Source organism: Phyllopteryx taeniolatus, chromosome 17, assembly GCF_024500385.1.
Source record: "Phyllopteryx taeniolatus isolate TA_2022b chromosome 17, UOR_Ptae_1.2, whole genome shotgun sequence".
Lineage (NCBI taxonomy): Eukaryota > Metazoa > Chordata > Actinopteri > Syngnathiformes > Syngnathidae > Phyllopteryx > Phyllopteryx taeniolatus.
In genome coordinates, this window is record NC_084518.1 from 1,390,161 (window position 1) to 1,407,157 (window position 16,997).

At 46.7% G+C, this 16,997-nt stretch overlaps 2 protein-coding genes across 3 annotated transcripts; one reads left to right on the forward strand and one right to left on the reverse strand.

The window, feature by feature from the left end:
• Nucleotides 1–909: 909 nt before the first annotated feature.
• LOC133467589 (dicarboxylate carrier SLC25A8-like) lies at nt 910–4,547 on the forward strand. 2 transcript variants are annotated; one of them, XM_061752623.1, is made up of 7 exons: nt 910–1,063; nt 1,959–2,092; nt 2,866–3,073; nt 3,162–3,359; nt 3,444–3,545; nt 3,860–4,040; nt 4,389–4,547. In XM_061752623.1, exons 2-7 carry the CDS (start codon nt 1,967–1,969, stop codon nt 4,492–4,494), a joined length of 921 nt encoding a protein of 306 aa, XP_061608607.1. In that variant the 5' UTR covers nt 910–1,063; nt 1,959–1,966; the 3' UTR covers nt 4,495–4,547. The 2 variants fall into 2 exon arrangements, with proteins under 2 accessions (XP_061608607.1, XP_061608608.1); XM_061752624.1 differs by having other exon boundaries at nt 3,884–4,040.
• On the reverse strand, nt 1,989–13,535 carry dnajb13 (DnaJ heat shock protein family (Hsp40) member B13). The gene is made up of 11 exons (XM_061752622.1): nt 13,425–13,535; nt 13,223–13,334; nt 8,063–8,178; nt 7,871–7,974; nt 7,058–7,219; nt 6,835–6,983; nt 6,631–6,744; nt 6,351–6,464; nt 6,211–6,287; nt 5,551–5,768; nt 1,989–2,129 (listed from the first exon to the last, which is right to left on the reverse strand). Exons 2-10 carry the CDS (start codon nt 13,304–13,306, stop codon nt 5,609–5,611), a joined length of 1,080 nt encoding a protein of 359 aa, XP_061608606.1. The 5' UTR covers nt 13,307–13,334; nt 13,425–13,535; the 3' UTR covers nt 1,989–2,129; nt 5,551–5,608.
• Between the last annotated feature and the right edge of the window lie 3,462 nt (nt 13,536–16,997).

Genomic DNA, 16,997 nt, shown 5'->3' on the forward strand with positions numbered 1-16,997 from the left:
CATGGAACACCGAGGCTCGTGTTCAATATTTAGGGGGAATGTTTCGCACGGGGGCCTCCTCGTGACCGGCGACGTCAGCGGGCCCAAAGAAGCCACGCAAAGTCACGCGTCTGCGGGCAGGCGGCCTCCCATCATCCGACAGTGCCTTGAAAGCGTCTCCCTTCTCCAGACAGGAGCGGTGTGCAGATGCTCGGTTGATTGATTGCATACAGAATGCCGTACACGGATTGGCGAGAAAGCGTGACCCGTGAAAATTCACCCAATTGCTGTTTTTGTGCTTAGGCCAAAGCCATGTCTAATGTCAAAACATGCTTTGGTGCCATTTTTGCTATCTTGGGGCCAGGAGCAATGTTGAAGTTGAAGTGAGGGGAGGAGCTTCATTTAGTCAGGCCATAGCCTTGTCTAATAGAAAGGGGGGGCGGGGGGGACTGCTTTACTGCCATCTTGGGGCATCTACAAAGCTTTTTGGGCGGGCGTCAGATTTTCGCTATTTGCGTCAGGGCTAATCAGTACTTTGACTCCATTTTCTCCCCCATAAAGATCTATAGTTCTACTTCGGTGCAGAGTGTGAGTCCTTTTGCCACCACCGGTGGATGTTATGGCTCGCTTGTTATCCGGCGCGGCCTTCCTGCGAGTCCCTCCGAAAACACCTACAGAATTCCATAAGTGTGAGCCAATAGACACACAAAGGACCGCATGTTCCATGAACTCACTGGAGAACACACGTGAGGATCACATAATAGACAGCGCAACAAGTGATGACGTCGATGCGGTTCGGCATGAGCGGAATGCGTTTGCAGAGTCCGCGGGCCAGTGATGAAGATCAACAAGAGCTCGGGTATCCCGCCTGGCCGGGTCTCGTTCGCAGCATGACAAACATGACACTCGCACGACAGGCGGCTGCAACGTGTCACGCAGCTGCCTGGGGGTCACGTGCAAAAAGGCCATAAATGCAGCAGCTTGGCGGCCGCACAAACGGCCAGCGATCGAGCGAGCGCGCGCGCGCGCGGATCACCTCCACCGTCGTTGCTTCACTTTGCTGCTGCACCCGAACACAACTAAGGCAAGCTACTCCATTGCAATGCATTTCTTGGAGCCGACGGAACTGTGGATGACGGTTCAAATATTAAAATACTCGATAAATCGATGGCGTGTTGTTGGGAGGTCAGAATATGTATCAAACCGGGTCTCAGCCAGATCAAAAGCAGTTTCAACGGAACATGGAAAAGAAAAGTCTCTTCGCTTTAATGGCCGAAATAGCAAAAGATTCCGAGCTGATTCGTTTCATTTGACAATGATTTGCCTGGTGGGTTGATTGATACATTTGAATGTAGATTGATAACCAATGATGGAATTTACGACCACAATAGAGATTCTTCCTTGATTTCGTCATCTTTTCTGTGTTATGGTCTTTTTTTTAAAAAGAATACATGTGGTGTCAGAATCAATGAGGGAGGATACAAATGTTACAAAAATCAAGTCATTACCAGATGGAATATCATTTTGCAAAATTCAAGTTGAACATTTACCAGAACAAAGGCAAGCTATGAGCCACAAGACCATTTTTTAAAAGACATTATTTTACAGGCATAAATGTTGCTCAAGCTATTGCTTAAGCATAGTGCCACAATTTTAAACGGATTTCCAAAATGTTGGCTTTAGTACAGTACAAGACCAAATGTATTTATCATTAAGTGATGTGCCAGTACATTTGCATCATTTTATTTGAAAACAACTTCCCGTACCTCTGCCCACTGATTGGCTTGGAGAAATCACGCGGTCCTGCTGCGTTGCCGTGACGCACGCGGCATACATTTCCACTTTGGTGACCAAATAAAGTTCTTTCTCCTCAACCCCAGCGATGTTGCGCGACTTGATTGATGAGGTGTTATAGGTCGAGCGAGTTGTGGCGTCCCCGCTCTGCGGCGTGCGCAAGTCACGTCCTGTCACTTTCTCAGGTGGAAAAATGGTCTTGGTGACAACCAGAGAGGCGCCGCCCTCGGCGACGGTCAAGTTCTTTGGCGCTGGCGCGGCGGCCTGCGTAGCTGACCTGGTGACCTTCCCGCTGGACACGGCCAAAGTCCGACTGCAGGTGGGATGATTTAGACCGCCGATTCCCGACCGCTGCGCTGTGAGAGATCGGCAGGTGTGCCGTGTGAAGTTTCACAATTTCACACAATTGCTCTCAAATGGTTTATATACTACACATAATGTACAGCAGGCACATGCACACATGGACCCGGAGTGGTCCTCAAGCACCTACCCTTCTGCCCTGGATGACAGAAGTCCCTTTTTTCCCCAATCAATATTTAAAAAAAAAAAAAAAAAAGTTACCGTCTCTGTCCTCAATTCCACCCAACATGTTTTGATAACCGTGGGGCATTTATTTGAGTCCTTGGGAGAATTGTACTTTGGCACCCCCTTCATTTTCAAAAACCTGACGTTTGTTATTAGTCACCTCCATTGTTAACAGCTGTATTATTGAATGTTTGACCGTATGTAGGTTAATATATACAACAGTTTCTTCATTGTGTGAATCATTTTGGCAACGGTGAGCTTTTTGTGGGGCTTGAGCACCTGCCCCCCAAAATGTCTGTGCACACGCCCGATGTACAGTATCTTCGTTTATCGATCAATGCCAGTGACGTATACCGACGGGAAGAACAATTCAATTCTCTTCTACTCGGTGGCAATGAACCTGTGTAACCTCTGTTTGCGACGTACAAACTGCACACAGGAAAGCCGCAACTGAGATTTGAAACCCGACCCTCCGAACTGCGAGGCGGACGCGCTAAGCGCTTGCTCACGCGCCGCCGGATAAAAATGAATCCCGTTCAATGTGCCTGCGACCCTGCGGTTCTTCAGGTTCAAGGCGAGGCTCCGAAAGCTGAGGGTGCCAATGCGAGGCGATACCGCGGGGTGTTTGGCACCATCAGCACGATGGTGCGCACCGAGGGCCCCGCGAGTCTTTACAACGGACTGGTGGCAGGACTGCAGAGGCAGATGAGCTTCGCCTCCGTACGAATCGGTCTCTACGACTCCATGAAGCAATTCTACACTCGAGGCGCTGAGAGTGAGTATCCCGAATCGCGGCCCGGGAGAATTTGCTCATTTGACGAAGGCGTCCTCGAGAGTAACAGGCGCGCGCACGTGTCGCAAAGGTTCGGGCATCGTCACCAGGCTCATGGCGGGCTGCACCACCGGCGCCATGGCCGTGGCTTTCGCACAACCCACCGACGTGGTGAAGGTGCGCTTTCAAGCCCAGGCGCGCCTGTCCGACGGCACGAGGAGATACAACGGCACTCTGGACGCTTACAAGACCATCGCCCGGGACGAGGGGATACGAGGCCTTTGGAAAGGTATTCGTACCGCGCCGGAAAAAAAAACAAAAAATTATCATTTCCGCGGCTTCCCGAGTCGGCATCCAGTTTGCTTTCTTGCAGGGTGCGTGCCCAACATCGCCCGTAACGCCATCGTCAACTGTGCGGAGCTGGTGACCTATGACGTCATTAAGGAGGTCATCCTGAAGTATAACTTAATGACAGGTGAGCTCATCAGAAGCAGGAAGCGCTCGAGTACAATTTAGTTTTGGTTTTTACAAGAGCGCCGCCGTGCGGACAAGCAGAAGCCAAACTGCGCCGTGCTCTTTTTTTCTGTTTGTTTATTGTTACATTTAAGACTTTCTTGACGTTTGTAACAAAATGGTTGCGCTTTTATACACAAATGTGCGTCTGTAGATGACAATTTGTGGTTTGGAATCAAAAGTTTACTCAACATGCAGTGTATTGAATGGGGCTAATGCTAAGCAGCTAATTACCGCGTCATCCGCGGGCCGCTAATGGCTTTGGCTGCCTTGCAGACAACCTGCCGTGCCATTTCACAGCTGCCTTCGGCGCGGGCTTCTGCACCACGATGGTGGCGTCGCCCGTGGACGTGGTCAAAACGCGCTTCATGAATTCAGGCGCCAACCGGTACGGCGGCGCCGTCGGCTGCGCTCTCACCATGATGAAGAACGAAGGGCCCGCGGCCTTTTACAAAGGGTAACTACTGACCTGTTGTGTATTCCGAAAGTGATGCCTTGAGATCGTACGAGCCACCCGACCAAGTACTTCAAACACACGTGGACAGACCATGTGACAATACCCGCAGGCATATATTCTTGATCTTCGGCGTAGAATGACGGACAATACTGCCGTACCGAGAAGCCGCGAGAGGGGCCGAGCCTCCGGTGCAGTTATCTGTCTGGTCTGGTCATCATCATAGAGTGCTATTTTTCGTCCTTAAAATACACACTACGATTGTTTTTTGTTTGTTTCTGAAGGCACCACTTTCGTAGCACGGCAGCCATCAGTAACAAACACAAGTGTCCGTCGTTGTTCCTCCGCCAGGTTTACGCCTTCTTTCCTGCGACTGGGCTCCTGGAACATCGTCATGTTCGTCACGTACGAGCAAATCAAGCGAGGCGTAACGCAATACTGGGAGTCGCCATTTTGAAGCAGGAAGCCGCACAGGCTGAAGTTTTTATCACGGGCGCAGCGTGGTGACGGGCGCTTCGTTGACTGCGCTCACGAGAGGCCCCAAAGAGAACTTGAAAAAGGGGTTTGGGGCACCTGCGCTCACAACTCAAGACGGATCAAACGTGGACTTGCCACAGCCGCAAGTCGGACCTCTTGCGCTCATTTCTGCTTCGGGAACGGCGGCGACGGCCTTTCGGAATCCAGTTGCGGCCGTCGTACACTCGGATGCGTGCGAAGGGTACCGGAATACACGGATCCAAATTGGGGGTCCGCTTTAAAGCAGGATGTTTAAGTTTACAACAATAAAGTGGGAAATTGTGCTGATGCTGTACTGCGTTTAATATTGAGAGCATTTACAATAAGTAGACTGAACCAGACGTCAACAACGCCATTGAATTTATGTGAGGCGGTTTTGTTTTTGGAGCGTTTACAGTGTTTGCTTGCCCGTCATGTGGTCCCGGTTAATTATAGGATATGCACTTAAATACAATCATTTGTTGCTGGTCGATAAATTAGAAACATGTCATAAAACTGAAACAAAACAAATAAAGTAACATTTTTGCAAATGTCTGTTGTTGAAGGGTGTGATTTGCTTTTCTATTGTCTATCAACAATTCATACTTTTTTCTTTTTTTTTTTTTTTTTGGTTCTCTCACTTGAAACGAAACCGGATCGTCAATCAACTTGTCAACTTTACGGGATTTACACTCACGGCTCAAATGATTAGGTACACAAGCACGTGTGAGAAATCTTTCCAATATTTTGGTGACCTTAGTTTTACACCACTGGAATGCAACCACAATTACTGAGCAAAGTCAAAACCAGATGTTTGCTTCAAACCAACGTGTTTACGAAATAAATGTAGAACAACAAGAGTGCGGTGGCGCGCGGATGTGTGAGGAGGTGCTGAAGGAACGGGAAGGACGCAAAAAAGCTTTCACGGCCAGAACATATGGATCTCATTTGGTGCGCTGTGCAAAACGCCGTCAGCAGGACTCAGCATTGTCGTTGTGCGGTAGCGTAAGGGACTTACATTTCTCTCCTTTGCTCCGTGATGGCAAAAAAAAAAAAAAAAATGTGGCCACATGTGATCAATTTTTAAAAAGTAGAGCTTGTTTGATGAGATCCTTCCTGTCCGGGGAGAGCCTCTCAGGAAACTGGATGCCAAAAATAAGGATGAGGTTTCCTCGCTGCAAAGGATTGTGGGAGAGCGGCATCCCCTCGCCAGTCACCACTTTTTGGTAGGTGAAGCTGCAAATTTGAGAAAAGGGATACGGCCTTCGTAAAGATCCTCTGAGATCTGAGTTCTACTTACTCCACCGGGGGTGAGCAAAATAGGGCCCGTGTGCCACGTACCGCGCGTTCGGTTTTGTTTTATTTCAGCCCAATAAGAGTCCTCATTATTTCCTTACTATAAGGGATTTTCTTGTTCATCTATCAGTGCCACCGACGTATATTGACAGGCCGAACGATCAAATGTTCTTCCGCCAGATGGCAGACGGCACAGTTCACCCGCGTAGCCACCAGTTGCCGTTCATGTTCAGATTTGAACGAGATATTTCAGTGTATAGTATAGACTTTTTGTAAAATTCGTTTGTGCAATGAGATTTTTATTTTTCCATAAAACTTGCTCTTGCTGACTAAAAGGCTGGGAAACACTTCAAGCGCAATCGAAAGCGCAAAAAAGACTTACTGCACAATGTCGTTGATGGGAACGTTGAGTAGTCTGCCATCGAGTGTTTCCACGTTGACAGAACAGCCCGTCAAGGCCTGTTGGCCAAAGAGAAGAAGTTGCAGCTGGAGTTTTCGTTCTTGCCTCTGAGCGTGACTCACCATTGCCAGTGAAATCTGGGCCTGGTAGATCAAGTCATTGTTTTGCCTTTTGAACTGGGGGTGAATCTTCTGTCGCACTATGAACACGATATCTGCGGGGATCTTGTTCGGGCCCTGCGGGTCACAAAATCGAGACGACGACCATTATCCGGTCAAGGAAAATTCCGATATTTTCTCGCGGCTTCCTCCCTCATCGGCGATTTGCTTTAGGGGCGTGAAATGTCTCAAGTCGGCGCCGCGCGCACAAGCGGAGTCCTGTGTGAATCCGTTGTTCTCTTACCTGATCGCCCTCTTTGGAGAAAATCACCTTCGTGCCTTCTTTCCATCCGGGTTTTACATCGATAGACAGAATCTTATCCTTAATACCCGACGTGTAGCCATCGTCGTTCATGACCTGGGAGTGGCATCGCAAATCTCAGTGTTTCTTTTGAACTTAGAACAACAGCTAGATAGATGAACGTGCATCGCAAAGCGACCGACCGACCCTTCGAGAAATCTTGATTTTTTTAGTGCAACCGTGGAAGAGGTCATCCAGGGACAAATGAAGATCTCTCTCGATGGGGGGATCTTGCGTCTTGACCTCCTCTGGGAGCAGGCCGCCCAGCAGCAGGGGGATGTCGTTGGTGTAGAAGTCTGATAAGAGACAAAAAGACACAAATCATTGCACGATCAAAGTTCTGTTTCATCACCAAACATTTGCGCGCTACCTGCAAACGGGTTGTCACTGCCAAAAAACTGTCGGAAGGTTTTGTCTGGATTGCCGTGGTAGACGTATTTGGACGACCAAGCGCCGCCGCTGCCGAACTCGTAAGGGATTCCGCCTTTCAGGCCCTCCACTCCAAACTTGTCGTACGTTGCCTTTTTGCGAGCTGTCACGGCATAAACAAACGCTGAGCGGTCAGAACAATATCGCCACACGCGTAAAGCAGATTTTAACGGCCATCTAAGGCGCACGTGCGCGATAGTCACGCCATGGAATCAGGATCTTGATAAGGAAAACCTGTCAGGAGGATGCAAAGGACAAGTGCTCACTAACACACATTTAGATGGAAAATGTCATTTATTTCAAGAGTTCGATTTACAAAGTGAGACTTTATATAGACTCACTAAACAGAGGAATATATCTATCTATCTATCTATCTATGTATATATATATATATATATACACACACACACTTATACCCAACATGAAGCCCATTTCAAATAACTGGAAAATTACATAACCATGAAAAAGACATGACAAATAACTGAAAAGTATTTCATTCTTTGGCTAATGAATATATGGGATATGAGTTTCACTTTACGAATTGAAGTCAAATGAATTTTTCCCCACACTCAAATGTATTGAAATGTACATTGAATAGCTAACGTTGTGGCCGGCGAATGAGAATGATTGTGCAAAACAGAACACAAAGGGGTAAAAAAAAAAAAAGAGCAATCATCATGTGGAAAAAAAACTAGCGTAACAGTAATGTATGTACTGTTATATGATAAAAGTAACTCATGAGGAATACGCTTACGGTCACTCAAAACATCGTAGGCTTCACCCAGCTGGTAAAATTTCTCAGCACTTTCAGGTTGTTTGTTGCTGCTCGGATGAAACTTGAGTGACAGACGTCGATACCTGCAAAACAAGCGAACAAGAGAACACAAATGATGCATCCATCCTGGCGTGACCGGTTGATTACGCGCTTGTTGCTAGGTAGACTTACGCCTTTTTGACGTCTGCGTCTGTCGCATTTCTGTTGATTTCAAGCTTGTCGTAGTACTCGCTGCACATCGCAACGTCGAATGCTTGGTCGGCAGGTGGTGTTGTTGTTGTTGTTTTCTTTAGGAGTAAAAATGGAAAATAAAGCCAAAAATGAAGCGAATCAATCGTAGTGGGATATTAACGCGCTCTAATTCCACGCCACGACCGGCTCTTCGATCCTCGTGACAATGTCGCAGTCACAAAAACACGTGACTAATGATCACACACAGAAAATAAAATGTTTTTGAGGTCCAGGTCGCATCAAAGGAATTTAAATCCTGATGACATAAATGACGTTTATTACAGCTCGTGATTTGAAAACAATTTACGCGAAAGATAAGATATAGCGTCGGACGCCTGACGTTTCGAGTGACCGAGGTACGAAGCAACGAGCGCTCGTAGCACAAAACAAGGTCATGTTTACCTCGGTCGCTACGGGCAACCGACCAGTCCAGGGACCGTCAATGAAGGGTAGACCCGAACATAGCCTCAAGGAAATTGATTTGAGGTAGAATTTTAAAAGTAGTTGAGGATTACCGAACTACTTCCACATATGGGCGAGTTAACAAATTATATTTTAGGCATGTGCAATGTACACGTCGAAGAGTTGAAAAGTGAAACTCGTACGGATTCATCAAACAGGAATTTCTTGAGATGATTTTTTTTTTTTTTTGTTCGCTGTAAGCTATCATCAAAAAATGTAATGACATTTTTAAGTATATCTTTGCCATATGTGACTTTGAATTTCACATTGTTTCTTCGCATTAAAGTCAAACTTTGAATTTTGAAACCATGGAAAAAAAAAAAAAATCAACATCTAAAAAAAGAATCCGGTGTAAAATCAAACTCAGATGGCCAAAAAAAAAAACCAACAACCAAAAGTTAAAACATCCGGATAAGCGAGTCCGTCCGACGTCCAGCCAATCAAGTTAACGGACATCAGTCACGTGACACCATTTTTTTTACGGTTTGATTTTACTGAATGTTCGAAATGTAAATTCAAACTCAAAAGTCACAGATCTACATCATTTCGAAAGTTTCACTTTTGGGATTGAACTCCCAAGTTCACTTCAATGCATGCATTTGCAAACATCCTAAACTAAATGAGGGAGTGAATCGCAACAGCGGTAACAAGTTCATTTTATTTGATTTTTTCATTGAAATCAATTTCAAACAGAAACTATGGTCTAGAACTGCCTCCAGATGTCGACACAAACTAAAATTGCACAATGAAAAACAATTTAGCAGTGCGAGACGAAACATGTTTGACAGACATTTTCCTCTGTTAATGGTGAGCTAGATACAGGAACATTTTTGTTAGCATATCAAGAATTTTAAGTCAGGAAAAAAAAAAAAAAGAAATATACGCCCAGTAGAAATAAATATACCAAGTCGTTGTGGATTCAATTAAATCACTAACAAAAAGATCAACACCAAAATTAAAACGAGCAAAAAGGAAGTCTTGAACCAACCGAACTAGAAAGGAAGCCCTCGTTTTACTTTGAAACGCGCACTGCATCTCCGCTTCTCATTTTAGAAGAATGACTTTGTATATATGAGAAAATCTATCAAAACACTATCATCTAAACAATATGAGAAAAGATAGAAACCAAGAGAAGAGAAGGAAAACATTCAAACGCGTGAGGACGGTCAAAGGTGAGGTGCCGTGAGGACGAATTTGTGTGTGTGCGTGTGCTTTTCGTGACATGCTGGGAATTATCAGGAGCTGGCTGACCTCGCTGGCAAAGTTTGGTTCGGCGTGTCGATAATGGCGCCGGGGTTTGCTTTGAGTGCAATCATTTCCACGTCACAGGAGAGTAGTTCGGCGATAACACAAATGACGAAAGAATCCTCGCGAGGTCACGTTAACATGTCCACGTTGCACTTGATGCTGTGAACGCCAGGCTCTTTATTGATTTTACATGTTAATTCCATTCGATGCCTTGATACCCATATTTGCCATTTGGTTCCAAAAGTCATGTTTACTGTAACGAATGCCGCCACGTCTCATCCCGCTCGCGACACCTTCGCCGTCCCAACGGAAAGGACAGCGCAGACGGCTCAGCCGAGACGTCCGAGCCCAAGCGGCGGAAACGTTTTCACGTTCGTGCGCAGCGGTGCAAGAAATGGGATCCGAGAGGTTCGACGCGGCTCCTCGGTGTCGGCGAGTCAGGCGGATGTAGCGAAGGGGACAGATGCAGACAGACGAGCCCGGTAAGATTTGCCCGTTTCCCAGGCGCTGACGCGCGGCCACTAGCAGGCGCAGCCGCCCTCGCTGGCGGGCTGCTCCGGCGGCTTCTCCAGCTTGATGTCGATCACTGAAGGGGGCACCAGTTAGGGGACCTCACATTTGTTGGGGTTCTATTCTGATTCGTAGAGATCGGGGCTCGGTTGCATTGGTAACGTCTGCGCGTTTTAATCCAAATCCTCCGAGGTAATTATTCTCACTTCGGTTGGCGACGGCGGTTATAGTTACAAGCGATAAAACCGGACCGCGTCATACTGAGAGCTGAGGTCTTTCAAATATTGTGCTTACTTTAGAAAGTGACGAGAGGCAAAATATTTCTACAACTGCTCTCAGTGTGATAGTTCAAATCTACACCGCTGTAAACTGTAAAAAGTACATCAAATCTATAAGAAAAATTGGCACACTAGAAGTGGGTGGTCAACCAACAACCGTTCACGCTTCTAGTTTTCAATGAAGCTAACTTGTCAGTTTTTGGGAAGCCGTGAGGGTTAAAAAAAAAAAAAAGAAAAAAAAAAAGAAGGAAACTACTAGCGCCTCTCCGAAAGCTCTTCGGCCCCTCGGCAGCTGCGGATGCGCTTTCCAAAAATTCGGGCGTAAAAGATTTTTTTGCTCGAGACGAGCGTGACGACGGCGCCTCACACAAAAGGATACTGTCCTCTCTATTCTTGTCCTGTGTGCTGTCCATGCCGGGGAGGGCGGCGGCCACGCGACGGAAGAGCTGCGGGAGGGAGACAAGCAGGTGCTTTTGGAATTTTATTTTATTTTTTTTAAGATGAGAAAATCAAGGAAAGCACAAGCACCCGAAGAAAAGCAACACGGCGGCTCGCAAACGGCACGATCGAGCGAGCGCTTCAGCACAAGCTCTCGCGGGGGCAACTAACTGATGAGGACAAAGAACGATTCTGAACATGCAACACGCAGACCGCGCGCAACAGTCCTGTCGAGTGGGACGAGTATTAGACGCACACTCAAAAGAATATTTTCTAAATATTGCGAGAATAAAATGGCAAGTATAAACCCGCGAGGTGACGAGAGCGAAGTCGTAATCGCACAAGGATAAACTGACGCCGCAATATGATAAAGTCGTGTTTACGAGAATAAAGTTGGGATGTTTCGACACCGAAGTCATGTAAAGTCATATTTCAAGAATAAATGCGTACTGTTTTCTACTGTAGTCAAAAAATAGGAGACAAAATTCAAAACAGTAATTATATTATATTACAATGATATCCGGGCTTATTCTTCAAACCGAATATTTCAACTGGAACTGAATGACTTAAATCTCGCAGCATTACCGTCGTACTTGTCAACGTTGCCCCGACTGCTCCTCCATTGTCAACTCTGAGCATCTTTTGATATTTATTACGTACGGCGTGTGCACATTTCAATGACTTACCTTTGCTTTTGCACCTCAACACACGAAAAACGAGCTGTTAAATGTTGACGCCAATCCGAGCATGCGCGATCCCAAATGCGATCCGCTTTTATTGCGATTCACCATCATCAAAAGACGCTCAGTATAAATGGCCACGGCCGTTTACGACCACCGGGGGGGGCAACGTTACGTTTGAAGGCACGCATGCGTGTGAGGTCGAAGCCACTCACGGGACGGCGCGAACGCACGTGTACGCGCGCGCGCTCTACCTGTTTGACATTGTAGCCCGTCTTTGCACTCGTTTCAATAAACAGAACATTCGTCTCTTTCGCTCTCTGCTCGCCCTCCTCTGCGGAAATCTGTCTGTGATGAGTCACAGCGCACGCAAACAGACAACAACAACAACAGCAGCAGCAGACGCAGACAGACAGAGAAAAGGGGGAAAAAGTACACATTGAATATTTCAAAATGAATGTCGCAGTCGTGCTCATCCCTGCTCCTGCTGCCACCTTTTCTCAAGGCCCAAAAAGTTCACCATCGCCACAACACGGCGGAGGAAATGTCAATTTGGAAGCGTTGAATCCAATAACAATAAGAATACTTTTGGTTTCTCGCCAACTGTGATGGGCGACTCGGACGGGGGTCGGGGGTGGGGGGGGGGGGGGGGGGGGGGGGGGCACGGCAACTTTTGAAGGCACGGACGGCCAAGGCGGCAGCGTCGGCGGCCGAGCACGACGCTCGCTCTCGTTCTTACCTGCTTGACGTTGTAGCCAGCTTTCGCACTAGTCTCAATAAACATTACATTTAGTTCTTTGGCTTTCCGCTCCCCCTCCTCAATAGATACTTGCCTGCGGTAGATAAAGTTGGACATCACACCACAATCGCATTAACAGAAAACCCACCAGAAATCAGGATGCAAAGACAGCAAGACAAGCGATTTTTGAGGACCCCCTTTGAAAGAATAAATACAAAATAAACACTTCCAAGCAATATGTGACAAGTGGCCTTAAAAGAAGCCTAAAAAGCTAAAAACAATCGCCTTGCGCAGACACTTAGCATAGTGGAAGAGTTGTAAATTTGTCTGTGATGAAGTTTGAAAACTGCTATTGAAAACCTTTTCCATCTGTTCAGTAATGTAAACAACGAAACCTTTGCGTTTTTCTTAATATGACCGTGATCAATGCTGGGTCGTGTTTGGATTTCCGTCTCGACCTCAGCACTGCACTCAAGCGTGTGTTTAACATTTTACATTAGAAGCGGATTTAAATGTTACTTTAAACAGTGCCTGTGCATTGAATGACATTTTTCTGAAACACATAAGCCCAATTATATTTGCTCTTGTTTCTTAATGACCGAATGAAGGTACCGCTGAATGAGAGCAGATACGGAAAATAAATATGACATTGCACTCGGAAACTCGGAACCGCTCGGCGTTGACGTTGAGGCGGCAACGGTCGACGCCTTCATTAGTGCGGCCGGAAGAAGAGATTTCAAATGACCTTTTGTCTGCAAGGTCCGTCTTGTTTCCCACCAGCATGATGATGACGTCGCTTCCCCGCTCCGTTCTCACGTCGTCGATCCATTTGGTGGTTTGCTGGAAGGAGTTGACATCTGGCGATGAGAAGAGAAAAGAAAAGAATTTCAGTGAGCAGAATGTGACTAGGGCCAAAGAATAAGCGTCTGAAAAGAATTGCCGCCTACTTGTGATGTCGTACACTACGACGGCGGCGGCGGAGTCTCTGATGTAACTCGGGATGAGGCTACGAAATCGCTCTTGGCCTGCCGTATCCCACAGCTGCAACCTGATCTGGAGGGCAGGACGGGAACGGGGGAACAAAGATCACGTATGGAAACTCGAGACATGAAGTCAAAAAATGAAAAGCAAACGGGCCAACGGGAAGGAGGGCGCGAGGACGCGCAAATACATGAATCCGCTCTCCGCTTGTCCTCCGCCTGCCCGCTGCGATCAAGTCATGACTTTGATTTGAGGTTCAGCAGCCAGTTCACACTTAAAGGGCCAAACAAATGCTGTATGTGTTTTATTTAGTATTATTATTATTTTTTTTTTACCCAACACATAATTCCATCAAAATGACTCAAAATCTAAACAATAGCAGTCATCAACCCAAAAAATAAAACTTACTGTTCTGTCTTCGAGGTACATGGTTTTCGACAGGAAATCGATTCCTATCGTGGCCTGAAACACGATGCACATGTTGTTCGTTAAGCTGGAATATTAAACATTACGTGTGTCAACATTGGCCTCACTTGGTAAGTGTTGTCGAAGCTGTCGTACATGAACCTGGTGATCAGCGAGGTCTTCCCCACTGGAAACAAAAAAACAAACAAACAAACAAACACGTGACTCCTTTTGGAAACGTCACATCGCGACACGGTCAAAACTAGCGAGTTGTAGTCGTCCACGGCGGCCCTAAAAACGTGTGTGGCCATACATCATCTTGTTAGGAATACATGCGAGTTGTGCAATAGCTGCGAGCGCGGACTGTGACTCGAATGTGGACTCGGGATCATTTGCGAGACGCGTTGACCGATGACGACGGGGCCAAAGTCGAACGGGCACGCGGGCTGTGCGGCAAGCAGATAACAAGAGCAAATGCCGACCCGCAACAGGTGAAAATCGGGAGCTAGAGAGATCGTATAAAAACATCTTTTTCAATAGTTGTACTCCACCCAGATGCTTTGAACACATTCAAACTTAATAAAGCAAACTTTTTTAAATTGCAGGTAAATGTCTTTGATTTGACCAGGGACAAGAATTGCACATGTAAAATGTGTAGAAAATATTGCAGGGTCTGTTAGATATGTGCCTTAAAGAGGCGGGGCCTGGTGAGGTGTCATGCGACATCAGTGAGTCTGCGCGTGTGTCCTGGTGTGAGCTGTGGTCTACAGCAGGTCCTGTCCGAGTGTGCTCAATGTATTTATGTTTGACTCTTCATTCAATTATTGGCAGAAAAGCTGAAGTTCATCCAAGCACGTCTTGATGGCCCTCGAATTTTTGTGCAACGAGACAAACGTGCTCGCTCGCTCGCTCGCTTTCCCCGCAATGCTGGACGTCCGCAACGTCTCGTTAGAACGAAGAATTGAGCGGAAAGCCAATCGACTAAGGCGTGTGTCTTGCATTTGCACCATCAACTCGGACGTTTCAAAACGAGCAGTGCACTCGCGTGACAGTGACGTCACAACGTCTCGCCTCACGTGACCACGCACACAGATGAATCACGCAGAATTCCAGTCCAGTATTCATACTTAAAACGAGGTGGGACCGGCAACGCAAACGTTTTATGTCGACAGCCCTTCATCTTAAACGTTGATCAATAAAGGTTTCGGATTGTTGGCGATTGATTTTCCTCTGTGCTCAGAATGCTTGACGAGAAAGGGTGGGAAGAGGAATGCAACTCTGCCAGGTCTTGGAACAGCAGCAGCAGAAGAAGCAGAAGAAGGTGGACAGTGATCGCGGCAGTGTGGAAATCGGGGGAACGAGCGTCAGATACAAACCACTTCGATCCACGCACTCGTCAATTGTTGTGGAAAGTTGCTCATCCGTCCCCATCATCCGCGGACCAAGTCAGACGAGCACCCGAAGCGTGAAATACACCCAACGTCGGAGGACAAGACACGAACGCGTCCGTCGCGAGGCTAACGTGAGCTAGCCACGACAAGCGATTAAAAGTGCAAAGCCACGAAGCGGCGTCTTATGACTCAACACGGACGCGGCGCAAAGTGCCGGCGCGGCCACTTGACGACGACACTTACCGCTTTGTTCCCCGAGGAAGACCAATTTAAACTTCCTGAGTGGGTTTCCAAAGTCTCCGGCCGTGGACATGGCTGTGAAACGAGCTGCGACGAGACTTCTCCGGAGCTTCCCAGCTAGCCAGCCCAACACTCGGGTGCGTTTGCGTTGCTTTGCTTTTCCAATAGAAAATATCGGGAACGTCGCTACCGAAGCCACTCGGACGCGTTTTGTGTCGCGATAATGTCCCGTCGGGATTTGTGGCCACTTTTCGGACAACTCAGCGCATTACAGCACAGCGGAGTTGTTGTGCGACATGTCTGCTGCCGACTCGCCACTTTGGGCCGCTCTTGCTCGGCGGGTGGAAAACGGCATCGTCGCATTATTCTACTGCCCCCTGCCGGTTGCAGCCATACCGTTATTCTACTGCCCCCTGCCGGTTGCAACCATACCGTTATTCTACTGCCCCCTGTCGGTGCAAATGCACCAACAAACATTCGAGGCGGAACATGGAAGACTTGCAGAAAGACACATTGACGCTCACGATCATTTGGTTACAAATACAGCGTTCACAGCTGACAATGAAAAAGGGAGAGAAAAGATGAAAGCAGTTCATTTGCGTTTTACAGAGAAGACCACGGAAAGTCATGTACAAAAGGTTCACGAGTTGACGATAATTAACCTGGGCTATGGGCAAAATAAATCCTCCGCTGATGTTTTGCTGGTGTTTAATTCCTGTTTAATAGCAAAGGACAATGAGATTGATGACGAAAATAATTCTGGTTAAAAATAAAGACATGGAATTCTCCATTTCGCAACAAAACATCTGTGAGTAAAATGGAGTGTTTTACAAAGGTTGAAAAGGTCATGCGGAAAAAAGACAAAAAAAAAAAAAAGTTGATTCCCTTGAAAAAGATGCATATAGGCAAAAAAAAAGAAAAAAGAGATGAGACGTGCAGTAAAATGATATATTTAAAGTTGTGCTTTATATGACGACATAAGATAAAATTAAAGTCCTGTGATAAAACCTGTCACTTTAGAATTGTTTTCAAGAGAGGTGTTGACAAAGAGTCATTTTTAAATGTGTGCCTATACTGACACACGCTGACAGAGTTTAAAAAACAACAACAACAACTTATGGAGCTTTTTACTCCACTGGCAATGTCTTGTCAAATCAAAACGGAAAGAATGCATTATGCTAATTCAAGGAGCACAGAATTGAGATGTGGAAGCAACCCATCATTCTAATCATAGTCACATTTATTTGACGGTTGTTTCTGATGTATCCATTTATTTCATTGTGAGGGTGATTTCATCGTTTCCAACAAAACCTGAGCGAATAAATTGATAGCAGCAAATGTGTCTTCCACACAGTCCTCCGTTCGACATCTCTGCTCTCGTTTGGAGGGTTTAGCGCGCCGCGGTTTGTCAAATGCACGATGGCGGTTGCTGTTCTCGTCACTGTAGAGCAGATTCGCACAGGAACGAGGATAAATCAGGAGGTGCTGAAAGCATGTCCTCCA

Coding starts and splice junctions, on each gene's coding strand:
- LOC133467589 (XM_061752623.1), top strand. CDS start 1,967: ATGGTCTTGGTGACAACCAGAGAGGCGCCGCCCTCGGCGACGGTCAAG. Junction 2,093..2,865: donor CGGCCAAAGTCCGACTGCAG/GTGGGATGATTT, acceptor GCGGTTCTTCAG/GTTCAAGGCGAGGCTCCGAA. Junction 3,074..3,161: donor CTACACTCGAGGCGCTGAGA/GTGAGTATCCCG, acceptor CGTGTCGCAAAG/GTTCGGGCATCGTCACCAGG.
- dnajb13 (XM_061752622.1), bottom strand. CDS start 13,306: ATGGATCGACGACGTGAGAACGGAGCGGGGAAGCGACGTCATCATCAT. Junction 7,975..8,062: donor GACGCAGACGTCAAAAAGGC/GTAAGTCTACCT, acceptor CTTGTTTTGCAG/GTATCGACGTCTGTCACTCA. Junction 5,769..6,210: donor CCCATCAACGACATTGTGCA/GTAAGTCTTTTT, acceptor TCAAATTTGCAG/CTTCACCTACCAAAAAGTGG.